This window comes from Zonotrichia leucophrys, chromosome 2 (genome assembly GCF_028769735.1).
Source record: "Zonotrichia leucophrys gambelii isolate GWCS_2022_RI chromosome 2, RI_Zleu_2.0, whole genome shotgun sequence".
Taxonomy (NCBI): Eukaryota; Metazoa; Chordata; class Aves; order Passeriformes; family Passerellidae; genus Zonotrichia; species Zonotrichia leucophrys.
This window is the reverse complement of record NC_088171.1, coordinates 66,402,423-66,429,932: the sequence shown is the minus strand read 5'-3', so window position 1 is coordinate 66,429,932 and position 27,510 is coordinate 66,402,423. Positions and strand designations below refer to the sequence as shown.

At 37.6% G+C, this 27,510-nt stretch overlaps 1 protein-coding gene across 1 annotated transcript; it reads right to left on the bottom strand.

Moving 5' to 3' along the window:
• Positions 1 to 379: 379 nt before the first annotated feature.
• On the bottom strand, positions 380 to 27,282 carry LOC135442919 (uncharacterized). Its single transcript, XM_064703196.1, has 8 exons — positions 27,243 to 27,282; positions 24,747 to 25,010; positions 24,310 to 24,448; positions 19,705 to 19,866; positions 12,206 to 12,288; positions 8,123 to 8,262; positions 5,317 to 5,336; positions 380 to 516 (listed from the first exon to the last, which is right to left on the bottom strand). The coding sequence occupies exons 1-8, from the start codon at positions 27,267 to 27,269 to the stop codon at positions 380 to 382; spliced, it is 972 nt and encodes a 323-aa protein (XP_064559266.1). The 5' UTR covers positions 27,270 to 27,282.
• Between the last annotated feature and the right edge of the window lie 228 nt (positions 27,283 to 27,510).

The window sequence follows — 27,510 nt, the reverse complement described above, 5'->3', positions numbered from 1 at the left end:
CTTCCCCTGCAGTGGTTTAGACTGAGAATTAACAGCCAGGAAGAGCATCTCTTCACATTGTGAGAATGACGCAACATTCAGTACAGCTGCAAGAAAGAATAGCTGAACCAGGAGTTTCACCACTGTTAATTCCACAAAAGAGTCTGGAATGTTTTCAGTCATTAGCTTTCAGCAGATACCTTAACAAAAAACTGGGATAGATTCAGATACCAGGCTGAAAATCTTATGAAGACAAAGTACACCAGAGGGTCACCAAGTTGTTCAAAAACTAAGCTCAAGACAGTGAATCACACCATCGTAAGAATTAAGCATGACCACTGTAAATTCCTCACTGGCTGGACTTCCTCTTAAATCAAAGGGCAGACAGACTGCATTTTATTCAGAATTTTGTAACCAGACTCCCAAACCTGGCAGTTTGGTTTGAGTGTTCAGATCCAAGGCCAGGCAAATAGCAGATCCTCCCTGTTCTCTCCTGTCCAAATCCGACTTTGCTGGAGAAGGAGATACTGTATTCCACTGAAAGAAAGACAAAAGAGAAGGCAAGAAATATTGGTCCCACTAGGTGATTGAGGAGGAACATTTTGACTGTCATCCACAGTTTTGTCATTACCTCTGAAACAGGAAACAAGAGTCACAGTTAACAAGGCCCACATTTGCCTGAACTTTCCTGCCCTTTTCAGCTTCACCACCACAACTCCTTGTTCCCGCCCTTTGTGAAGCATCTCTGTTTGTACTGAAAACTTGTAAAAGCAGAGACCCTCCTAACTTCTCTGGCTGTTTTGTCACACATCACTGTATATTTAATAATAATTATGCCTCCACAGAGGTATTTTATTCTGATAAAATCAGAACTATCCCACCAGGATCTTCAGCTACTTATTCATTTTGCTACAGGCTACAACAGAAAGAGTTAGAGAATTTACTGAAATAACAAAGTCATTTTACATACATATGGTCTATGCTTCTGTGCCACAGCAGTGACAGATAAAAAGCAACCATCTATCATATTTTTCTCTCCACACTGTACTCAATAGGATCCAAAGTGTGGTACCCATTTTGCTACTAATGCACATGCATAACTCCCACTTATTTACTGTAGTGCCCTGAAGACGTGACAGTTAGCTATGTAATGCACTTATTATTTTTATTCATTCTATTCATTAGAGATGACCATGTATGGCACACTTATAGCTTCACTTTTCTCCACTAGTCATCAGTAATGTCATCTTTTCTAGCTCATGAAAACAAAGTGTTTATTAAATGACAAACAACAACCACATCTCTCTCAACTCCACGTTTCAGAGCCAGTTTCCCAAGTCTTTTACTCTCCTTTGAGTCTGAACAAACCAAAGGGCAATTCAGCTAAGTAAGAAAGTGCTTTTGTGCTGAGCAGGAATCCAAGCTGAATCGTGTGAAATGCCTGTGAGGGAGAAAAGCTGGCAGTGCTGTCATGAAGATATTTTGACTGCACTCACAGAAAAGGCTCCAACAACTTTGTGAGTTCACATTGCTCAGTTACTGGAGACTCAACATTTTCCGTATTTAAGAGAAATTAGCAATTTATTGTCAAAAAGCTGCATAGTAGCCATACTCAATTTTCCCCCAACTATTACCAAATTTGAGCCATATCCTTTCATTTTCACCAGATAAGAATTCTCTTAGATGGAGGAAGAGAAAAAAAGAGCATTTTGGTGAGGAATTATAAACACACAATCCTGGATTGGTCTAGGTCAAACTGTGAACTGCTCCAGCACTGGGGAGCATTTTCCCTGCTCTTTCAGCTCCACTACTCATAATCGGATGTCAACCACACAATTCCCTTGACAAGATCTCTAGGAAAAATTTGGGTCTGTACTAAAATTGCTCCATGACAAAGCTCTCTACTCCTTTCTGCTCAAGAACATTAACATCAATACAAAAGAAATAAAAAGAACACCACTCAACTAGACAAACATCTCCCTAGTAATTGTGACTGATCAGTCACTGACAACTCTCAACTAATGCTTTGTATCACTAATTTCTCTTCTCTACTGCTGGAGACCAGCTCTCAGCTGATGGAGTTCTTCCACTCTGGAATCTGCAGGAGGAAGCACATTGGATGCCAACTCTTTCCATCACCCTGAGCATATAAATAAAATTATCATCAAGTATAATTGCACTGAGATGCATAGGTACTGCAATAATACATGTTTCCTCTCACCATAACAATATCCAATCCTGACAAAATTAAGAGTGTCATACAAAATTAAGAGCATTTATATTGGAGAGCTTTGCAAAAGACTCCCAAAGAAAACAGTTCTTAGCAAAGTCTCATGTATTTTCATGAATCCTAACATGTTTCATGTATTTTCAGTCCTTGAAAGTTTGTTTCTTATTTTTTCCCCAGCAGCTTAGATTAATTTTGAAATAATACTTTTTGTTGGTTTCAAATTTTTTTCCAAACATTTTATTTCTCATTCAATTTTCACTGCCAAAATTTTACCATACACTAGAACAGGGAAATAATTCTTTCATTGCACAAGCGAGAAAAAGAATAAAATCTATAAATGTGTGCAGTTCATTGGAAATTGCCCAACTATGAAATTAATTATATAATAAAAAAGAATCTGACAGCTTCAGAAAAATTAGAGTGCATAGGAAAGGTGCCATTTTCATATTTAATGATTTGTCCATAGAATAATTTTCCAAAAAGTAAACATTTCCTGTAGCAGAAAAATCTCCCATGAGACTAAAACTAAAGCAGAAACTCCACAGAAATATGTACTGGTCTGCTGTAAAAATTCAATCCTAAAAGATTTGAGTACATGCACTAAAGCAAACACCATCTAATACCTGAATATGTTAAAAAAACCAGACCAAAACAAAAACATGACTTGTGTCCTGTTGAGACTTGCCTGCAAAAAAAGTTCCACAAAGATTTCAGAATCAGGGAATTGTGCTCACACAACTAAAGCTTAAGCCTTTTTGAGAATAATGTGTGAAAGATTTGAAAGCATTCAAAGAAAACAGTAGGACTTCTGATTACTCCTAAGAGTTCAAGCTTGGCCTGCCTTTAATTAAATTTCAAAATGGAATTAGAAACAATGAAACAGGGTTTAGGTGGACTATCAGGAGTTACTGAGAAATTTTTAAAAGATTAGCACTTTTTAAAGCACGCAATAAAGGGTTATTCTGCTTTTCACAAAGGAAGCTGAATATCCGCTCTTAATGGCAGTATTTTATATGTAGTGCATGAAACAGATGCTACTAGGACAGCTATAAAACTGGTAAAATCTGACCTTTGATTTTAGGTAAATGTTACATATTTGAATAAAAGGTTGCATTTATAGGCAGCCACAGATTTTATTTTTTTTTTTAATTTTAATGAAATCTTTAGAAAAGCTCAAGGGACAATCCAGGACAATTTTTAACAAGCAACACTAATTTTGAACAAATTCAAAACACTCAGGCAAGGATTTTCCTCTAATGTAGGATTCATCACCCTCCTAACTTGGTATAAATTCAATCTGTTCTGTTTGTATGACATAAACAACAAGCACTTTCACAGGAATGAGGCAAACCATATGTGAAGGTGTTTTAGAAAGCACAACAGGGAATACACCAAGCAAAGAAGCATCTGCATTTATTTCAATGTCAAATCACATGTGTATTATAAAGGGAAAGTTTATTGTCTTTATATAAAAAACAAGAGTACTGTATTGTGCTCTTTACAGTTAACTCTTCCTGCCTCTCAGTATCCTCCTCAATTTGGAAATAAAATTGATAAAATTCATAAAGTCCACAGGTGCATTGGCAGGGTTGTAAAGGAGTCTTCAGCCTTGTTCACCCTACCCAGGCTGTGACACGCTGCCAAGAGCCCATTTTAAGGGCTGCTTCTGCTCCTGATGGGTGCAAGTGAGAACCAAAGGCTGGTCCAACACCCTGGATTCCAGACATGCAAGAATATGACTCTGGGTAAGATTTACCAGCTTGTCTGCTGCATCAAGATGCTGTCTGGTCCTGCACTGGTGCTGCACTGACCAGCCTGCAGCTGAGCCACCATGGGCAGCACCTGGCACTGCTGTGTGGGGCACTGGCTACTCCCCCACAAAAGGCAGTGCCCTACAATTAATTGATTTTATAGAAGCTGGCCAGAGTCAGTTTAACACGTTTGGAGTAGAGGAGAAAATATTTCAAAGCAGCATTTAGCCTGGGTAGGAGCTACAGGCACGTTGTTAAAAAGCTAATTGCATGGAGACAAAGGATGATCGTTACTTTTATATTAGTGTGTAATGTTAACCCTTGAGAGCGGTGTTTGATGATAAGTTGTTGGCAATTGAAACTGCTAGTTTTTATATTTAAACTCAAGCCTGAAGATTCCTAAAGTCACAGAAAGTGTATGTCATTATCTTTTTGTTGTTGTTGTTTTTTTTTTTTTTTTGTATTAAGACAAATGGTGGTTTTTGAAATCTGGGATTTTTTCACATCTCCTCCAGAACTATACATAAAAAGCAATGTTAAAGCACTGAAGCGTTAAAATTATTTCTCACATCTGTTTTTTTATACATGTTCAGGAAATCTGGCTTTATAGTGACAGTCATGATGAACATTTTTTTCCTCAAATTTTCTTTCAGGGAACAGAAGAAGAGAGCTAGAGAGCTTCTGAGAGCAGGTTTTGGTCTGCAAGGTCAAAATTCCTCCAAAATTTCCTCCTTTTCTCTCAAGGTTACAGATGTCAGCCGTATTATTTAGACAATAGTCACAGATAGTATTGATGTTCTGCTGCAGATTACACGGGCTTTTAACTCCAGGAGCACAAATCTCAGATAAAGGAGCTTCAGCCATGCTGTGGTGCAAGGCAAGGTGCTGGGGTGGGCTCTCCAGGAAGGGCCAGCAAAGTGCTTGGTGAGCACCTGGCACCAACCAGGTGGTGGCTGCAGCAGGAATGGCCCTGAAATGTGCAACCACATCTGCCTGTTGTCTTAATCTCTTTGCCCCACCTCATCTTTTGGACTCATCCCCCTCACCCTCAACTCAGGGCACCCAAGCAAAAGCCTGCTGCTCAGAGCAAGGCTGTACATGGGCACAGAGGGAAAGGCACTCCTGTGAGATGGAAGCTGAAGCCCGTGGGCTTCTGCAGCCAAAATTATCTTTTTATTACCTAAGTGTATAATGGCCACTCTAAGGAGGTTTGACTAGGGCCTACGGATGTGAGACACCACTGTCAAATTAATATGAATGGAAAAGGACAAGCATGCTCTAGCAATGGAAGAAAAAAAAATTACAATTATCAGAAAAATATTTGTGATCACAAAAGAATATCTTGTTCTTACTCACCAATCTCCCCTTTGGCAAGCCTTAAAAGAGAAGAGCATATGAGAGAAGGAAAAGAAGAGCGAAAAAAATCATTGGGAGAGGCAGGGGATGGGGGGGAAGAGAGAGACTGAGACAGTGGATACTTTTAACTTGTCACAGTACAACACTAGCTTTTAATTAATACAGGGTATGTACAGCTTTGAAGACTGCTGGTCATACAGTACTTTATGATAAATACATTTTATGGGATTTTGTTTCTAAAGAGCATTTTGTAAAATAACCTAGCCCAATAAATGATTTACCAGCTGCAATAAAAGATCAAGGAAATTGCTCAGATTGCATCTTGGAGCATCTAAAACTCTGAAGTTTATGGAGATCTAAGCTGCCCCCAGATCTACAGTGCTATTAAAAATTTTTGTAGTAGCTAATTATCTTGCATTGCATTTTTTAAAAGGTAGCAATTGTAGTAGAGAGGAAGGTCTGGAAACAGACAAAGAGGAGTTGATGCCCTTTGATGGAGAAAGTGGGAGAGAAGGAAAGGAGGAGACAGACAGAAACGAGTAACAATGGAAACATCATGCTGGTACAGTAACAAATGGAATTAACAACTCACAAGGTATCAGATTCCCGAGTAAATTACCTGAATTAATTCTATAGTAAAAAAATAGATTATTAATACATTATTATATTATATTATTATAGATTCTTTACACTACATGCTATGTGTAACACCTATATTACTTGACCAAGAGTGGAGTAATTAAATTTTCCTAGTTTTTTTTCTTTCTGACAAATAGGGTGACCACAAGTGAAGCAGAAAGCAAAGAGATTCCCTCTAAATTCTGTTTAGTTCTAACATCATAGGACTTGAACATAACAAATATGTAAATAAAGCAAGTACTGGTCCTTATTTCCAACAGGATGATGGATGCAGTAAATAGAATGGCATATTGAAATTACAAAATACTGGCCTCAGCTAGGACAGGCAGCACCCTAACACATGTCTTGTTGCTTTTGTTTCGTACCAGGAAGATCTGGTTCATGCCCTGTAACTTCCTGTGCCCAGATATAACTCTGCCTGCCCAGGGAATCCTGGCAAAGTCAATGTCCCTGCAGACATGGGGCTCAGGGACAGCTGGGCTCCCTAGGAAAGGACAAAGAAGAGAAACAGAAAACAAAATGGAAGAAAGGGCAGATGTTTTCTCTTATGCTCCAAATCAAAAGGTGAGGTGCATGCTAACAGAGATAAGTGCCTCTCTGCTCTGCTTCTCCAGACCTTGTGGAATTTGAAAAGCCATGGAGCTCAAAGCCTGGGGCCAGGTTGATAAGTGTGGAGTTGAGCCCCTCTCCCAACATTTTAAGCAGAACAACTTTGAAAAGAATAAAGGATGAACGTTGCTAACTTTAGACAGAATCACAGAATGGTTTGGGTTAGCAGGGACCCTAAAAGCTGCTTAGTTCCAAACCCTCTGCCATGGGTAGGGACATATTCTGCCAGACCAGGAGGTCCAGGACTCCATCCAAGCTGGCCTTGAACACTTCCATGGATAGGGCATATACAATTAAATATCCATTCTATCACTGTAACTGTACAAGACATGGAAGAGAGAAAGTGAAGTTCACCACTGCAGAAAGCAAGCAACTTGAGATAGATAATTGATAATAATTTGGTTAATTTAATTTGAAAATTGAGGTAGGTAAAATGAAACAGTGGGAGCTGGCAAGGGTATTTGGATGAGCACTGCTGCTCTAAAATCTATTCTTATATTATGGCCAGGATGGGGGAGTCCTTAATTGTCCAAAATAACCATAATTAATCCAGCAGAATTATGAAAGCCTAATTATATGAGTGTGTGCTATTCTCCTGCCTGATTTATGCCTTCTCTAATACTCAGGGTTAATCATCTCTAGGGCTGAGTTCAGATTACCACAGTGAAAATGCACTTTGTGTCTGTAAGGTCTTTGCCTGACTTCCTGCCAATTTTAAAGGCACCAAGGCCAACGAGAGCAGGGCATAGACAGCACTAGAGATGGTGAGGGCTGCTTGGCTTGCCGGTGAGATAATCCTGTCTCATGTTTTGATAGGGAAGTGATTTAAAATTAAATTTTCATAGACGTACACCCTACTCTGATGTTTGTTTTCTGGATGCTTAATTTGAAACTCTAGGGGCTGATTTGGAGAAGATGATGGGTTCCAGAAATGTACATTACAGCTGGATTTTGAATGTTCAAAGCACAGTAGGGAGCTATATGAAAGATTATCAGATCATTTCATTTAGTAAAGGATTGGGTCTTCATTGTTTTTTACTAATTACCAATAACTGTCCAACTTTTGCAATTACCTAGAAGATGATATTCCAGGATACATAATTATAAGTAAATGAAAAGATTTCATTTTGATGTAGTCTTTTTAATTTCACTTTAATTTATCTGTTCATTTTAAGTCATTCCCCATATGTGCATTTTATAACAGAGAACAGTAATAATATTTAAAGTAACATCCAAAAAAGGTAGGGTATTGCTCCTAAAATGCTGAAAAGATTATGCTGAAAATCTTTTGCCTTTATTCCCCTGACACAGCTTCTCAAAACAATGTAGCACTGCCAAAATTGCATTCTCAGGCAAAAAGTTCTTCTAATTTTTCTAATTCAACTTCAATCATAAATAATACTAAGAAGTATCCAAGAAAATACCATGGGTTTTGTGTTTTGTTTTTTGGGGTTTTTTTAGCCCAAAAACTTTCATCTAAAGGTAGAAGCCTCTGTAATGCACACATGGCAAGGCAAACTTTCGGGTTGTGAAACTGTTTGATGCTGAGATAACTTACCACACAGAAAATGTATATTTCTCCAAGTCTTCCAAATAAAAATTGCTCTCTTCAGATGTTTTCCCTTCTTCTTGGCTTGCATTGTTCTCTGAACCCGATTTTAATTCGCAGCATTGGTCAGGTGGGTTATTCCTGCTGACCTTTAAATGAAAATAAGAAACAAGTTAGAATACTAAGGCAATTAGCAGGACATAGCTAGCAAAGTAAGAGGTGCCACTTTCTCTGTTTTGAATTCTAGCTTTGTTTTTATTCTATAACAAACATGGAAACAGCAGTGGCAAAGCTGCTTTGAGTATGTATTCAAAACACTGAATAGACTAGTCTATTTCAATTGGAAGGGACCTAAAACAAGCATCTGTGGTGCAATTCAGGACTGACCAAAAGTTACAGCATGCTGTTAAGGACGCTGTCTAAATGCCTCTTAAACACTGACAGGCTGGGGGCATCAACCACCTCTCCAGGAAGCCTGTTCCAGGCTTTTGGCCACCCTCTCAGTAAAGAATTGCTTCCTGCTGTCCAGTCTGAACCTCCCCTGGTGCATCTTTGAAACATTCACATATATCCTGTCGCTGGATATGAGCGAGAAGATCTCAGCACCTCCCTTTCCACCTTCTCTCCCCAGTAGGCTGAAGAGAACAAGGTTCCCCTAAATCTGCTTTTCTCCAAGCAAGACAAGTCCTCTGCCATTCCTGACAGGACATGCCTTCCAGCCCCCTATTTCCCCTCCTCTGGACACATCCAAAGACCTTTTTAACCTTCTAAAATGGTGGGGCGTGGAACTGCACACAGAATATTTTTCTGTGAGCTGATTTATGCTCCTATGGGGCTGTGACAAACCCTCTCAAGGAGGTGCAAGCGCATGGTGACACCAGCAGTCAGCCACTACTCTTCCTCCACTTGCTTGCTTTTTCCAGTCTGGGACATCACACTCTGGCAGTGCAAAAATCTGGATGCAAGTAAGCCATATGGAAGGAACTGACCTGGGAATTGAGTTAGTACTGTTTGGATTCTTTTTTTTTTCCCTTTTTTTTATTAACTGGGTTAACTCTCAGCTGGACTCATACTGATCCAGGCCACTCTGCCCCAGCTGCCAGCACAAAGGAGAGGGACAGTACCTCATCCTTCAGTGCTGGTGCCAGCTCATGCTCATTTGAACTACTCTACAAAGTAGAGGATCCTGATTTGGCTCATCCCTGGAATAACACCTCTGCATGCGCAGGGTCTGATTCAGCACGGGCATCACCTCTCTGAACTGACTGCCAGATTCCCTGGATGTTTGGCATTATTGCCCCTGGACAGAGAGCCAAACATCACTTCCACCAGGAAACACAATGAGGTCATAATTTACCAGACAAATATCTGCAGGTGACTTCCATGGTGAAATCTATTAATACCTTCCCAGGCACAATACCAAACTCTGCAAAGGGTTTGCTAACATTTAGTGAACAAGTCTAGAGAGGAAAAGTGGATGGATGCATTGGTGCAGTCACATCACTTTACACTTTGCTAATTATGAAAACTACAAAGTTTTTCTGCTTAGATCTGCTGGTTTTTGGTTTTTGTTTTTGGGTTTTTTTTAACTCTGTAAACTATTTTGCTTTAAAAAGTGAATTTGTATTCTGAATCTTGGATTCAGAATCATGGATCTCATGCACATTTTGAATTTCAATCACAACTGCCCAGCTTTATTCCCTAGAAGACGAGGTTTCAGAATCCGTAGTGTGTGCAAGGTGCCTTGTTATTGATATTTTCTTCATTAAACTATTCCTGTGCAAAGTACATGTAAAGACATTATTTAAGACATAAATCCCAAAGGTGTTAAAGAGTATTATGAGTTAATTTCTCTGAGATTGTGTTTTCTTGTCTGAGGTACAAAAAGCAGGAACTCCGTCATCTGCATGAGGATGGCATTATAACCACAGAATATGTTTTCCTTCTCTCAGAAGTCACTGATTGTGAGCATTCTCTCTTTTATTGCTACCATCCAATATCTGAATACATGCAGTGATTTGCACACTCATTGCAAAAAAAGCTTAATTGTTGCTAATGCCCATCACTCAGAATACACTTAGAGGGAGAGTTTTGCAACTCTTTAGCATGAATTTGGGGTAGGGAGGGCAAAGTAGAGAAATCTATATTCCCCAAAAACTTGAGGTCAGATTCAAAGAATTTCTCATTCCTTTTCAAAATAAAATAAAATAAAATAAAATAAAATAAAATAAAATAAAATAAAATAAAATAAAATAAAATAAAATAATTAAGAAATTTTAAAAATAAATATAAAATAAAATAAACATAAAAATAATAAAACATTTTTAAAATAAAAATTAAAAATAAAAAAATTAAATATTTTTTTAAATAAAATAAAATAAAATATCTGTTTACAAAAAGTAAAGGGACTTCTGAGGAGAATAAACATGAACTTGAACTTCTGTCTTTTTCTTTAAGTATGTTCTTTGCATTAGTTTGTCATTATTTCCTATATACAGTTGTTAGGTAAAGTCATTTTAGAAGATGCTTTCCAGAGATACAGTTAGGCCCAAATTATATAAATCAGGCCAAATGCCTAAATCTTGAACATGCTAAAACAAGATTTTTTCTGAACATTAGGATTCATTCACCCCATTAAAAAATGAGGGGCTCTCACAACCTCTGAAAGAAGATTTCACATGCTCACATTTCTTTTGTGCAGAAGGATTCCCATAAGAGGCTCAGTTCAGGAATCTATTCAAACATGTCAATAACTGTAAGCTTGTGAGTCATTTCAGTGAGACCAAAGGGGCTAGACAGTGCTGAATTGCCCATGGGTTTATGCACCTCACTGAAACCAGGTCACTTTAATGTGGCTTTGAGAGCCACCCACAACTGAAGTTCCTATAAGACTACGGCATTTTGTTCAAAGGCATTGTGCTATTATGGGATTGTAGGAAATGCATTTCACTCTGCCACTCCCATGGGTTGGGCTGGGTTGCTTTGCCCATTACACCCACTCCATCGCTCCTTAAATCATCCCTCCTCTAGATATAAGGCTGAACACACTCACACATGCACACCTCAGTCTGCAGCTAAACTTACATGAAACTCTGTTTTCTTCAAGTTACCTTTATCTTCCTGGAAAAATAAATCACATGGAAACTTAGACATTGAAAGACAAGGGAATATCCAGCTGGCCAATCTGGTTTTGCTCACAAATGTAGATCATCACTCTACTAAAGTTGAAAGTTGTAATTATAATCCCCAGCTATTGAGTATTTGTGCTACACTGTACAAATTTTTGGGTACTGAGTACTGTGGCGATTTTTTGTTATGGGCAATTAAAAGGATTAAAAATGCTTCAGAGTGTATCTAGAACAGGGTGAGACAATTAACCAGAATTATTAATTTGAATGTTCATTCTTGAAGTTCATTCACTGCAGCCATACTGATTTAAGGATAGAAATGGAGTAACACTTACTGAGAAAAAATTGCAACTATCATTGGAAATACCTAATTTAATAATACAGTGCAGAGGGAAGCAATTTTCAGGAATACAAAATCTTCTTCGTGTGTTGTTTCTCAGGATCTACATAAAATTTGAAAGTTTCTGTAGCATCTCACCCTGAAAGTGTTATCATATGGCAGAAAAAAATTCCATGGTTACTTGTACAGGACACAATATCTGTTCAAAAATTGATGGTGTCCTTGGCCAGGATACTACAAATACAGATACTAAAATTTTCTGATGGTCCTCTGCATAAGTACACGAGAGCTTGAAGTTTATGGATGCATATGAAACATATGTCATGTTTACACATTACTGAAGTTATATCATCCTGCAGCTTGATCAAGCTTCTGTTGTTTGATTGCTTGGTGGTCTTTCCTCCTTTGAAGTTTCATTGCTAGAGAGATTAACTATACAGGAGGCAGCAATACACCTGGTCATGTGAAGCCTTATTGTGGCTATTAAAAAATTCACAGGGATAGATTAAAGAAACACAACAACCAGAGCAAGCAAGACCACAAATCGTTCTCAAATGACACAAGCTCCAGTGGCTTCTCTGTGAGCTTTAAGGGAGATGATGATGTTCACATCAAAACCAGTACCTTGTGATGTCCTTCTTGGACCTCCTTCAGCCAAAACGAGCCACAGTGCTTGTCTGCATTGCCACGGCAATCTTGGTAATCCTCTGTAAGGAAAAAAACCACAAACAAAACCAATTCTAAATTAATTTTATATTTGTGCACAAGGTAAACCTCTGGAAAGGATTCAGCTGGGTTTTGGTCCCTCTCCCAAAAATATGCTGACTAACTCCAGGCCGATCATTTCTCCCCTTCATCTGAGTTACAAATGGGTGGCTATTCTCTCCTACATTCTGAAAGTGTTAGTGAGATAAATGCAGAGAAGACCTCAGATGCTGTGATGTTGGAAATAACAATTGCCTAGATGAAAAATTAGAAATAAAGAGGGGGAAAATTAGAAATAAAGAAATAATAGACATGACAAGAGTGGCACAGGAGGGTATTTTAAACACCCTGGGAGGTAAGTGTTCATCAGAAGACAGAAGGAGGTGAATTTTTTTTATATGGGCATAGTTGTGGATCAAGAATGAGGCACAGGGACACAGAGTACTAGAATAAACTTTTCTTAGAAAACACAAGTCACGCATCCCTCAAGCTCCTGAAAAGCACTGTAGCTGTGATCTGTGGAATGAACAAAAATTACTCCCACATCATAGTAAGTAGTGGTGTGGCAAAAATAAAAGTCTGTATTACATGTTTCAATGTGCGGCACATGGAGAATAACCCAAAAACACACTTAACAATTATTTCTATTATTTTCTTTTTAAGATATGTTGAGTTACACACAGTAAAAGACAGTCAAGTTTATTTAAAATCACAGTACAGGAAGGATCTGCTCTTAGGTGTTACAGTGGTTGATACACAATATATGCACATACCATATCACAGTTTTAAGTCTGTGTTTGTGTACACACCTATGGATATATTTCTTACTTTTTACATATATATAGACTCATGTACAGGTGTATCTATGTCGAGGAATGAGGAATTTACAGATATTTACATCATCTGGGGTGAAAGGAGAGGCCTACTGAAATCAGCAAGACAGCTTAAAATACTGCTGGCTGGCTATGTCACGTGTGTGCACACATGCAGTATAACCTGTTCAAACTGTCTCTAGATATTTTGTATATGGGTTACCTGTATGGACCTATAAAAACACATTAAAATATAAATATACCTTTGTAAAGATGGTTCTTGTGGTTTTCTTGGTTTAATTTTTCTTCTTCATTTTTTTTTTCCCAGTGCACAAAAATGGGTTTCCAAACAGCCTTGCTGAAATGATGAATACTTTAACAATGTTTTTGGAGTCAAATGAATAAAGCAGTAATTATCTTGGCAAAAAAAATAAAGGACAATAAAAAGAATAAAGAAAACAATAATATTCCTCATTTAAGAAATGGGAGGGAGAAGGATCTCAAGTCTGTTATTTAATCATGACGTGCTCTTTTTACATTTTATTTGTAAGGCTCTGAATGCTCTTTTCTTTGTATACCAGTGAGCTCATTACTTTAATTCCTCATAGATTTCTCTGAACAATTTTTGCTAAGTAAAAACACAATGTAATTCTTCAATAGCTGTAACAGTTAGAAGCTGCTCAAATTAAAGATCAATAAAAAGTACAGAAAAAATCTGTATGAAAATAAATAAATAAAAGAGGATATGGGAAATGCCTGCAATTAGACAGGATGAAAAATCTAAAAAGAAATTAAATTTAGTTGTAATACATTTCCCATTCTTTTCTTCATGAAAATTACTACTGAAGTGGTTTTTTTTCTGTAATTTAAATGTTAAGCTGCCAGATGTGTGTCTCATGCTTGAAGAGTTGAAGCTTTGCATTATTTAGCATATTAAGATTCACAGAATTTAAAAAAGGGCTCCTTTATTGCCTGGAGGTTCTAATTAAGTAAACCTTAGCCTGGTACATTTAAAACTTGCAATACAAGATATTTTACTTCCTTTTTTTCTCAGTAGCCAAATCTCATCAATATAATAAATATGGAAAATACTTAAGATGATACAATTTTTCTTTGGCTTGAGGAATTAAACCTATCTATTATTTTAAGAAGTTTTTAATAGAGGCCAGCAATCAGAAAGACATTTAAAGACTCCAGTCTACTTTTTAATCATAGGAGTTGCTCCTACTTAGTGGTTGGGGGGAAGGGAATGTGTCTTATAAAACTGAGCTGTGTAGAAATTTTCTTCCACATGCAAAAAACAAAGCAGTTCTGAGAGAGAAACGAGAACCACACCATTCTTTATTATTTAATTGCATTTTACTTTTTTATAACTTTTTATAATTGACCACAGAATCCTAATAATGCATTAATTAGCTGCACTATCAGCAATTTCTCCATTGAAAGAGGTGGGACTGCTGCATCAGAAACTGTAATAGCATAGAAATTCCTTTGACATAGAGTACCCATAAATCATACCTTAAATACAGTTATTTTTGCCATTTTAGAAAATGTCAAAGGTGTCAACTTTGTCCAGATATAACACTTAGCAGTGACTATTTTAGTAAATTGACTCAAAATACATTTTGTTCCCTGACAGGGGAACATAATATCATTCATGATAAAAATGAACAATTTGAGGAGGAGAAAACAGCACCAAGAAAGAATGATCAGAGACAGGTATCATAGCTGTGACAAAGGCACAGTGGCAGATGTAGGCTCTCTGTTAATGGATTTATTTGGAAGTCAAGAAACATACGCATAAAAGCAGGAAAATATGATTACACCAGAGCATGGAAAAGGCAATAAGATTCTTAACCCAAAGTTATAAATCTGTGATCAGCTATTAATAAGAAGTCCAGCAGAATAATTTAAATGTCTACATTCATATAAGACAAATAGGAAAAATAGGGTGGCATTTTTTCCCGCCATTGTGGAATGGGCATGACAAAACCAATGTCCGGATTTGGAAAATCGAGGTGATATGAAGATTATTTGCAGACCTTGACAATGTTGAGAGCAGTCATTTCTGGGTCATATTAAGTCCCAAGCAAAGAGTTTAGATACCACACGGATCATGCCTGATAAAGGATACAAAGAAAGGGTTACTGGTACAAAATCCCTGAGCTCTTCTGGGACCTGAGTTTTTAAAATACCATGGAAAGAGGTTGGAAACAAAAGCATTATTGCTACTCTGTTACCTTTCTCCACACCAGCCTTCTCAGGGCAATAGCAGAGCGTAATAGCATGGCCTTTAAAATCAGCATTTAGAGGGTGTCTTTCTGCTTCCAAACCCTTGGAGAATAAAACTTATTTTTTACCCTCTGCCTTCAGCCTGTAAGTTACCTTCTTTGGTTATGTCTTGTGCAACAAGTACTGTGGTGCAACAGGAGTGAACCTGTAGAATGTAACCAAGGTTTGGGGCGACACCACTGAACAGTGGGGACCCCACTCTGTGTTGAAGATTTCATGTCAGACCAGTTATTTAGTCTGGCCCTGGTAACTGGCCCATTAATACTTGATATGTACATTTAAAGTATATCCCCTTGCTCAGCTTCACCCTAAATGCATATAGGTCTGATACTGCAGAATATTTATTATTTATGTTTGGGGGGCATGGGGAGTCTAAATGATTTTTTTAAAATATGGGCAAAAAGAAATTGCACAGCTAGGAAATTACCTTGCACAAATTTGATGGGAACTACTTCTGATTTATATGGGGCCAAAGAAGAGAAGTTCAGTGCCTTCTGATAGCTGCAATCTCTTTTTAAGTCAGTAGGAAAGGGTTATAGAGTGGTACAATCCAAGAGTGGAGCAGAAGACAAAGAAATCACCACAGCAGGGACAGAAAATAAGATTAAGACCCTATTTAGACTCCCTTCCTAGTAATGCTCTGGTCTATGGGAAATCAAGTAGCATGGCAAGAGCTGGAAAATTTAAGAGTTTGAATTGTGAGGATTTCAAAACCAGAACCTGACTTTGATCCTAATTGGAAAAATCAATGCAATCCTTTATGCAGTTCTGCTCAGAGAAGAAAAAGACCAGCACAGAAAGAAGTTTCCACCATATGAGGCTCTGCCTCTGGGGTCCTCCCTGTATTAAAAAATGAGGCCCAAGCAATCTTCATTTTATAATATCACTTTGTTTCCTTTAAAGTGGCACCCATGAGGAAAAACAGCCTTTTCTTGGTTTGGATTGGTTTTTTGTTTTGTTTTGATTTGTTTTTTGGTTTTTTGGGGGTTTGTTTGCTTGTTTATTTAGGTAAATATTTTTGCATCTGCATACAAATTTTATGTAGAAGCAAACAGCACCTCAGTAGGGAAAGAGCATCATTGCAGTATAAGGGGAAATATTACAATGAAGATTCACTGGTTTTCATAAAATTGTTTCTGAAATGTTGTGAGCATAAATACAATCCTCTAATGAAACAATTTCTCACTTATATAAACACATTTTAACAAATGTAAAGCCTCCTCTCCAAAGGCAATGATAAAATTAGAATGAAGCTGGTTTTTTGTTTAGTATTTTGATATTGAAGGAACATTTTAATAAATTCTGAATCTGTAATAAGCTCCTTGGTTAGTCTGATGCCATCTTTGCTTAGACATTATTTTGAAGCTTTGTTCTGACAGAAATGTCTTTTGATGTCACAAAAGGACAAAATTCACTTCCCAACATTTCTCCACAAATGCAGGAAGGGTGTTGAATTTGAAACCTTAAATATGAACAATATTGAACATCTTATTTTCAATACTCAGTTTGTTTTAGAAGACAGACATCAAACAAAAGACTCCTTCTGAGGTAGAAGATCTGAAAATAGGAGCTAAAATTTTATCCTGGGTATGCCCTAGAAAGGTGATAAATAAAGAGCTGAAGGAATCACAGAGGTTCTGTCAAACCTCAAAAATGAGCAGAATGCCACTTGCTTGTAACAGTTTGACCAGGACTAACAATATTTATGAGAAATACTTCATGAGTTTCCAGGGGTATTACTTGTGGTGCATGCATAACTGGGGGCTTTGAAAAGAGAAATTAGGCTTCATATGAGAGAAAGGCTGGGGAAAAGGTGCCTGCTGGGATGAGTTTTGGTGGAGAAAAAAATACAGGCACTGTTGAAGCTTCAAATTAAACGTGCAGTACAGTACAAATCCTAGTTTATATGTCATCCTGCAGAAAGTATCTGGGCATTTAAAAATGAAGCTTTTTTTCTTTCCATCATTTTGAGTGCAGATAGTGATTTTAGTGTAAACATTATTAACAACGTTCCATCACAGAAGACCAATCCTTTAGTGATGTGACTTTTGAAACAAGTTTTTCATTAAAATATTTTGCAATATATACAGTACCAGAAACTGAGCTCATCAAGAAAAATTTCTGTTGTCTGATGAATAAAAATAAGCAAAAAAATTTTTTCACCTAATTCAAAGTGCATGTATATTTTGGAGATCAGCTTGTTGTTCAGGTAAACTCAGAATTTTTTTATTTTTTTTTTTTTAGTCCTCAGTCAATTATAGTATTATCTCTTTCATATATCCAGTCAGATCTGATGATGATGCAAAATTATGCCCTTTGAACCTTGCTTTGATAAAGATTGTGGTAATTCAGTAATTTCCAAATCAGGCTACTTCTGTAACTGCATAATTTCAGGGTATTTGTAAGAGGCGGTCTTGAATTGGAAATGTGGGCTCTAAAATGCACTATTTGCCACTGGATCTGTATCAAACTCCACGTAAATATTTTGAATAAAAATTCAACATGCTAGTTTTAGATCTAGATAAACATTAGTGATGGGAAGAGGGGAAAAGGAATACCTGTCTACCTGCACAACTAAAAATTGAGTTTTGAGACACATTCTAAAGGTGGAAACATCCAAATGTTGGCAAGGAAACGAAATCAGAAAAAAATTAAAAGTAAACAAAAGCAAATGTCAAACACCACTAAGCTTTATTTTAAAACCCTTTTGTTCATGTAGGCCACTTAAGTTTTAACTATTTTGAGTATTTTAAGTTGCTTTGCATAACTAATTTTGGGTAAATGAACAAAATAAATTTCAAAGTAGATTCTACTAATGTAGAAGTTGAACAAAATTTTTAAGCCAGGGCTCTGTTCATATCCTTGGAAGAACCAACATCTAGAAAAGACATGTTAGGTGTTGATGTTATCAGGGCATGTAATGGGAACCCTTGAAATATTAAAAATTTTTCTGTAATATGCTTAACATTTTGTCACAAACACCCTTTTAACAAAAAATGACACCAGCTCTATATTCTACTTCTCACTCATCTATGATAGTAAGTGTCAATATTCAGCATTTATGAATCCTGTCTTGGCAATGCCATACTAGCTCCTACCTCTATCTGTGCCCACTTAACATGAGATACTCAGCATGTGCACCTATTATAGCAGATGCATGGTTCTAGCCTTCCTGGATAGTCAACAGAGAAAGATGGCTCCAAAGAAATTGTTTTTGAATGACATTTCATGGGTTGCTGTGAAAGGGAAGTTGGCATTAGCTTCAAAATAACATTCATCCAAAATTCTACTGCATTATTTCAGGGAGCCCACAGACTTGAAGAAGATAAGAAGCTACTGTTTACACAGATAAAAGTTAGCTGTCAGACCTCAGGTAGCTCTCTCTTACCTAATATTTCACAGTTCAGTGTCTAACCATGACCTATTACAGCTTCCTTGTACAGAAGGAAAGTCACCCTCTCCCTCCAAAAGGTGTGATTAACTTATTCCCACTTGCACTTTCATCTCCTCACACTGGCCTAGGCTATGAAGTGGGAGTAGATATCCAGATATCCTTGGTACCTTCAAATCCCTGCCCCATGGTAAATCCTCCTCTGGCCATCACGGTGGTCTTTGAGTTTAGGAGAGGACTTAGGGGTTATATTACTCAATTCTCAGATAAAGACATTTTACCTGGGACTTCAAAACAAAACAAAAACCAAACTAACAAAAAATCCCCAAAACAACCAATAAAAAATAAACAAATAAAAAATATCGAGAGAATAAAAAACCACCATAGTAACTTTGCTAGGCTTTGACTTTGGAAAAAATCCCATGCCCCAGAAGCAAATGTTACCTGATGTAAATACAGACAGGCACTTTTATGCAATTTAGCTCAGCACAATTAACGAAGGATACTGCTATTAATGTGCTGCAGGAAGAAAAAAGTACTTCCCAAGCACTTAACAGCAACATGTTGTGATCCATGGATATAAATGACCAAATAAAAGGAAAGGATGTAAAAATGTCACGGAAACACCAGCTGTAATCTAATGTTGTCAGTGCACTGCACACACACCTTGTAATTACTAACACATTTGGCCTACAAATATATTTTAGACAGGGGACTCCACTGCTTCTGTACCTTTTTGCCTAAGCTGCTTTTGATCCCTAACAATTGATTTAAACTCTTCCATCACTTCCTTTGCCCGGTGAAATAATGACGAGATGATATCACAGGGTGAGGGGGAAGGCAAATGGGGATATTTACACACATGCCAGGCAGATCTACTTGCAAACTTTCAGTAAATTAAGTAACACAATAAAACTCCTAACCTGCTGGAAGCATTTTAAGGTCTTCTCTTTTCCTCACAGCTTCTTCTGACACACACGCTTCTCCTCCTTTCGCAGCATTAAACTGCTTTTCCACTTCCTTTACAACAGTGGGAATACTTCCCTTATGGGTGTCAGGATCTTTTGGGGAGGTCAGAGGTTGCCCTGCAGAGGAAATGACAAGCTGTGAAATGTAAAAGAACAATTCCTTCCACATGTTTCCTTGCTCCAGGAGCAGTAAGGGGTTGTCGGCTAGCATCACGATGGGATGGGCCAGGCCTTTGTCTTAGCAGTCCTGTCAAAACTAATTTACAATTAAAGACCTGTGCAACTGTTTAAAGCTTTACAATCCTGGCGAGTTTCAAGAACTGCTGAAGCCAAGTGGTACAAACCAATCTTATTATTAACAGCAAGACAGACAGAAGGAAGATGGACCAAAAAATACTCTAAACTGTACAGTAACAGGAAAAATTGTACACCTGAAAATTCTCTCTCTCTCTCAAATATTTATTTCTGTTATAAGCTCATAGTCTAATAACTAAAGGCATTTCAGCAGTTCTAACTTATCTTCTGGTTGATGCATAGGGCACAGGAGCCACATACACTGCTTGGGGATAGCCACATGCACTTGCAAGGGGAAAGAAAAAATAAAGTGCAAGGGAAAAATGACATATTTGTTCATTGTAAAAAAAATGAGTGTCCTTAAAACCATTCCCAAACAGCTGAATTTTTTTTCTTTTTGCTCCCACAGTAGAGCAGGGGCGAATAAGGGACAAGCAGAATTTCTGGAAAGAAGATTTTAAACTCAGAAAATCTGCACGTAGGTGTTTAGTCCAACACAAAACAGCTGAGGTAGAGGAAGTCTTTCTGTGTGACAAATCTACCCAGCAAAGCAATAGCAACAAACATTTCTGCTAGCCCAGACACTGGGAGCAGTGTATTCATGCTAATGCGACACTCTACCACTTCTACTACAGCAAGATCACCCTCGTGCTGGGACCTAACTAGCTACCTTTGAACACTTTCCCTCAAAATCTTGTCTGATAACACCTCTCCCCCAGCACAGTCAAGCTAAGTAAAACTCCTTTTTTGATTTCATACTCCAGAGCTTGGGAAAATTACTGCTTAAAAAAAAAATGCACAGTCATGACTCTTTAGGTTCACCAAAAATACACGAAGCTTAGAACTAAAAAATAGAAAAGTACTACTTCAGTATCCCTTCAGTATCCTAATCCCCAAGGACTGTTCCACCTTCTACCTTATAAGCATCCTTTTTAGGTCTTGAGTCCATGTCAGTATGTGCTGGTACAGTGCTGACCATAGCTTCAGGACTTCAAAATAGCCAACCTTAAAGTGTCAACTGGAATGAGAAAGGTTTTCCTTTGGTTCTAAAAACTGCAGTGGATAACATCATCCCTAGCTTTCCACTTGCCTGTTTTATCTGATCACAAGTTCAGATGGGCACAAAATGGTGTTCGTGTGTCAGGTCAGATCAACAGCACAGCTGCAAAGGAAAGCAGCTGTTTGGATGAAGGTTCCCAACAAATGTGCAGCAACACTTTACAAATGAGCCTGTGTCTGACCTAAAAGTGTTTGGGCTGTAGAACTAATATATGAGTGCTGTCCATCAACTATTCTGAGGATGAAAGGGCTGTCAATTCCAAAAAATACTGTTATGCTGACATTTTGCACATGTGAATCCCCTCTTCCTGTGGATGCTAAAGTCAAAAGGGCTCCTGCTGGATTTCACTGTGAGAACATTTTCTTGATGGATTTGTATATTTAGTGTCTATATGGAGACTGACAGTTTTGAAGTTGTCATACTTTTTAGAAGCCCTTGTTACTTAGATCCAAGACTACCAAGGCAACATTCCTGGTAGTTGCATCAAATATTCTTACCTAAGCTCCTTCTACTAGAGCTGTTAACACCTCTCACACAAGAGTAGATAATGAATTCTGCTCAGAAATTGCCATTTATTCTGATAGGGACTGTTGTTCCTGTAAGGAGCAACAGATCAACAGCAAAATATTTTCCTAAGAAAAACAAAGGATGGTGGTGGCAAAAGCAGAAGCTGTCTTCTGCCATGAACCTCTTAGAGAATACCACTTCAAAAGAATGGAGAGAAGATATGGTTGGGACTAAGAGACATGCCAGATCTGATAATGTGCATCTTTGATCTGCCAAGAAGGTAGAATGGGAGGCATTATGTTGCATTTCTCTGCACTGTGCTCTAGACCAGAGAGCCTGTGCAGCAGGGAAGAGCTTTACCTAGCCCTACATGGAGCTGTGGCTTAAAAGAATAATGTAGCCTGGAGTTAATGGAAATAATATGAAGGCTCTGTTTTAAGCTTCTAAAACCAAGACAAACTTGAAGTGAAGGCTAAAACACCATCTCCTAACCTGCTTTATTTCTCTTATATGTTGCAGTACCACATATGGTATTGATATATAAGATCACTCACTATTTAGACTACTGCAGTAGAGTGAGTTACAGAGCACCCGTCTTCATTTAGACTGTTCTTGCTTTCTCTGGCTTGTGTCTCAACCTTAATGTCACTCTAGCAGAGCTTTCCCCTCCCCATCCCAGTTTTTGGTGGTTTAATAGATATAATACTGAATTTATAGGACATATCAATGTGCAACAGCTTGCCACAGATCATAAACACATTTTTCTGCTGAAAATGTTTGTTGTGATTTTCACCACGTGACCTCCAGTTCTCTAAGGTTTGTTCCTTTAATTGTAAATAGCCAGAAAGTCATCAAGCTAGCATTTAATAAACTTTTAATTTGAAAAGGATTACCACATGTTGTGTTTGTTTACCCATTATTAAATCTCTTAGCAACATATCACCAGCAGAAACAGCATACTGTTGCACTGCATAGATACGTTAAAAAACAAACCCATGGGGGATATTGGCAGCTAATAATATCTTTAAAGAATGCTCCAAGAAAAATAAATAAATATAAGCAATATCAAAAATTACCCCTAAAAGTTTAGTTTGTGCAAATCTGTTTGGCAGGAAAATTACAGATCTTCCATGATTGCCTTATCTGAAAATTTCAGAGGTCTACATGCAAAAGAGGACCCACACTAATGCTTTTTTTCAGTTCTTAAAACCATGTCTTTCTTGACTTTTCAAACTGAACATCACAAGTTTTCCAAGTGTTTCCAGAAACCATGACAGATTTAGCTGCACCCTCTGTGTGCAGTTCCAAATGCATGTGAAGATTGATGGTAGGACCAAACAAGTTTGATCCATTGAGAGTTTGTCCATAATTCTTCACTGCTGATCAGTGTTGCCTGCAATTCTACCTTCTGGATCCGCTATTCATGGTTTGCTGCATCTCAAAGCAACCTGGCAGATATGTAGAAGATATATGACAACAAAAAAGACTTTAATCCTCAGTATAGTGTATGTTTACACCTCCATGCTTCTCTTATCAGGGCGGATATATAAAAGCCTTTTGATCACAGTGCAGTTGCTGCTTAGCCTAAAAGCATCTCAGGGCAAACCTCATTTTCTTTATCTTTTAAATCACCACTAACTGTCTGAAAAATACTTCTCCTGGACTCTTTTCAAATTATGCTTCCAACCTGAGCTGCCCATTTACCATGCTAAATTATTATTGCTTATGCGTTCTTTCTTTCCTTTCCATAGCCTCTTCTTTATCCTTCTGTGCCCACTACAGAGCATCACTACTGCTGTTCTCAAATGCCTAAGGAACCTCTGTCCTGAATAAATAATTCTCTGCTTTCGATCTATACATAATATTCATACATACACTACAATCTATGAGTTGACTGAATGCTTCAGTTCATTAAACAAGAGGGAATATAGAAATATCTGTATAGCGAAAATGAATTCTTTTTGTGCATGTAAGTCTCATGCGATGTGCTGAAAAAGGAAAAGAACAACAGCAGCATCCTACAATTCTTCTCATTACTGGATTTCTACTAGTAGAGGAGCAATTTGTGAGTCCACTGCAATATGGTCAGTTGTGTCCTCAGTGTAGCTACATAGGAAGGTTCACAAAGGCCAGGGAGGATCAGTTTAAAAAGAACATTCCGTGATTTTTTGAGAAAGCATCTGGGGAGGTCTGCTGTACACAAGCAAATTATAATTGTCCTTCCTAAGAGTTATCACTTGATTGAATTTTAAAAGAATTTCAGAGGAGTAGCATAAGGCATGCTTCTGATGTCAGAACTATCTCCCTGCCAAATCTGAAGTCCTTAATGTAGCCCAGGGAAGTGCTAAAGTTCTTCCAGAAGTACACAAAAAGCATCTTTTTCTTTTCTCTTCCTGTAAGCTTGGAGCCATAAACAGCTGAACTGTTATTGCTGTAACATTCCAAGCATTATTCAGCCTTAAGCACAGGCCAGCATTCCATCCTCAGCAATGAGGCTGGTTTAAACTGTTCACACCTGAAAACTAAGTTAAACCACCTTAATAAAAAGAGTCAGAGTATTCCTGCTATAACACATGTTGGACGCACATCTGAATGAAGAAAATCTAGCTTAACAAGAACAATAATGGCTGGCCAGCATTGAAATGTTGGGTTGATCCAGTGAAAACCTGAATGTAAACATCAAAGTTTGAATCCATCACCTTGTGGTCCAGACTGTACAACACTTTCTGAGACACCATTCTTTTCAGCAGTGCTTGAATACATAAGAAGTTCAGGTGGCAGATGAACATGCATACCATGCTTATTCTGCTTATCTGAATCCTGTGGTAGTTTAATTATCTAGGAAGAGAAAGAAAAAGAAAAAAAAGTAGTTTGGAATTCCACAAAGCCAGAACATGCCTGTTGTACACTGTTTATGAAGCCCAGCAGTCCAAGATGTTGTTATAAGAATTTTAGGCAGTTTTGTTTCTCTGTACTCTGTTTACTACACTTTTCTCCCATATCATTTTCCCGCGTATTTCTTCCCCATGCTTACTGATTAAAGCAGACATCCCAGTAAATGGGAGATGAGCCACAAGCCAATTTCAGAATCAAAAAGAAAAATATACAGAAAACTAAAATTTTTTAAAACACAAACCTGAAAGTAGAGATTGCATAACCAATGATCCAAATCCTGAGAAATAAAATTTTCAATTTTTTTGAATCGGTCAATTCTGGAGTCATAATGTCCTCTGAGGAAGGGACATTTAAATTTTCCCTCCAAAGCATTAAGATTGCTATCACATAAGGGAAAAGCTCCCCATCCCACTTCTCGATCAATCCAGGTATAGGTGCCACGAAGAAGGAAGAGTTCAAAGAGGAGTACCATGCCTAGTTTCACAGCTTTTCTATCTGGTAGAACCTAGAAAAGGAGGAAGAAAGATTTATTTGTTACAAAAGCATCACAAGGGAACTGAGTTTCTTTTATCATATAAAGCTCTACAAACATCATACCTTTGGTGCAATTTTGCATGCCAAAACAATTAACAACTCTTCCCAAAAATCATATATTTGAACAATTTTCCACTCCAACAAAAAATGCTGTACTTTCTTTAGTGTGATTATTTTACAATTTTTTCTTTCCCTCTTTGCTTTCAGAAAGCATTCATACTCTGTCTCTACCAGTGGTGGAAAAACATTGCCACTAGAAATCTTTCAGAGTGAATAACAAACCAACTTGGAAATCTGAGGTGTCCCTGTGACGGCTTGCTGAGATTCATCACTGGATTAGTTTTGCAGCAGCTTTGGAAGGTTCATCCAAACACCCAATAAGAACACTTGCAAACTTGCTCCTCACTGAGTCACAAACTCTTCTCCACCCAGTTGTGGGAACTATGTTGGTACTTAATAGCTTTCTTCCTTCAAATTAAAGCTCTTAGTGAAAAGTATGTGAACCTCAGTGTAGGGTTTAAAAGTATTTTAAGGTAAAAAGTTCTCACAGAGAACTGACAAACACAGTTTACACTTTTCATAAGATAAGTATAGATATTCTTCTGAGCAGCTTGGAGGTGTGAAAGAGAACTACCAGTGCCTTAGGGCCGAAGCAATTGTGTTCCCATAGCAAAGACTTGAAATCTAGTGGTGAAGAAACACTCTGAAGTAATGAACTTATGTAAATCCATCTGTAAGGTTTTGGTGGGTAAAGAAGAAAGAAGGGTAAACATTAAAAAAAAAAAAAAAAAAGAAATTTGGTCCTATGCCACATTTTGAACTGTTTTCATTAATTAAAGTGGGCATTGACCCAGGTGCTGTTGAACAATTCTAATACATTCAAAAGGACAAATAAAACAAAACTTTCACAAAAGCTAGAACACAGAAGATGACTGCCATCATACCCAGGCTAACAGCTATGAAGGGTAGTCACCCTGGGGACAAGGGGAGCAAATATATCAGCTACATCCCTCACACAGTGAAACATCTGCTTCACCACTGCTCCTACACATTCTCCTGAGAGAACTGCGACTGCCTAATCTCTTAAATAAACAATCTTGGATGCTTCTTTAATAGAGACAATTTTCTGTTATTTGCATGTTTTTCATGTCTTACTGTTCCCATTTCAGTCTTCACAGTTCACAGCAGCAAATGCCTTGGTACACTTGCCTGTTCAACATTACCTTGCCTTCCAGCCAAGGCAGAGAAAGAGGAGCCTTTTCTCCTTCTCTCTTCACTGTGAACAGACACCTACTTGTAGAAGGCCACAATATTCAGCAGCATCCTCTCACTCTGAATGTCCTGTAGGATACACCCTCAGTACTTCTTGGAAGTCAAGAATAAGACCTCCAGATAAAAGAGATCCATTCAAACCAATCACCCACTATGAATATCTTAAAATGCCAAATTCTTCTTAAATTAGCAGGGGCTTCCTCAATCAGACAACATTGTGCAGACAACAATCATCCAAAAATCTTTACTACTTCAAATATTTCTAAGTACACACCTCAACACAGTTCTTTCTTGACGCGTATATTTAAATATAAGCATCACTTTTATACTCCTGGCCAAACAGTAGGTAAGATAACAAGCATAACTCAGGTGCAGCAAAACTTTTTGTCTCTTTTTCTGAAGCAGTAAGGGATTTGCCTACACCAATAACTGCCATGTTAGATGACAAGTGCTCACACTCACGCTGCATCCACAACTTTTTTTGAAGAGGTGAATATAAATTATTATTTCTAATAATATGCCTTCCTTTTTCAAGTTTTATATTGTGATTAGATAACAGCAAAGTCATTTAAGGAAATATTTTAAAATTATAAATATTGCCATTATTATGTACGTGTACTTTATATTAATTATGTAAATATATTCTAAGACTTAGTTTAGGCTTAAAATGAAACAGAAGCATCTGTTGAAAAATGCCATAACCCTGTGGCAGCTGCTATTAAACCATTAACAGTATCAGGTTTCATTTAAACCAGATTTACCATTTTCTGTAACAGCCCGTGGGAAAGCTAAAAACATTAGGCACAAATTACTGACAAAAGAGATCCTTAATCAAGCCATACATTTCATTTGGCTAGCTGGGTGCTAGATAGTAACCTCTGTGCTACAAATTAAAGGTGATGGTTATAAGGCTGTGATCAAAGACAGTTACCTGCAATATCAAACAATCCCAAAGCATTCACAGATTAAATCACTGCTCTGTCACAGCCCCCTTTTCAGTTTCTCTCTTGCTTCCCAGGCTGACTCTTGTCTTAAGAATTCAACAGTATATGCTCTTCTGAGAGCTTACATATAAACAGGCAGTGGTCAAACAGCTGATGTAAGGGTAATCATTGTCACTATTAAACTTCCATATCTTTGTTTCTCGTTCACAGTTATTGTTCATTTGCTTTTATCCTAGATTTAAACTGCAGACTCAT

Excerpts from the sequence above, each read along its gene's own strand:
- LOC135442919 (XM_064703196.1), bottom strand. The coding sequence starts at position 27,269 with ATGCTTTGGGATTGTTTGATATTGCAG. Across the intron at positions 8,263-12,205 it reads TCCAAGAAGGACATCACAAG|GTCAGCAGGAATAACCCACC; the intron begins GTACTGGTTTTG and ends TTTCATTTAAAG. Across the intron at positions 517-5,316 it reads GCTTGCCAAAGGGGAGATTG|TGGAATACAGTATCTCCTTC; the intron begins GTGAGTAAGAAC and ends TCTTTCTTTCAG.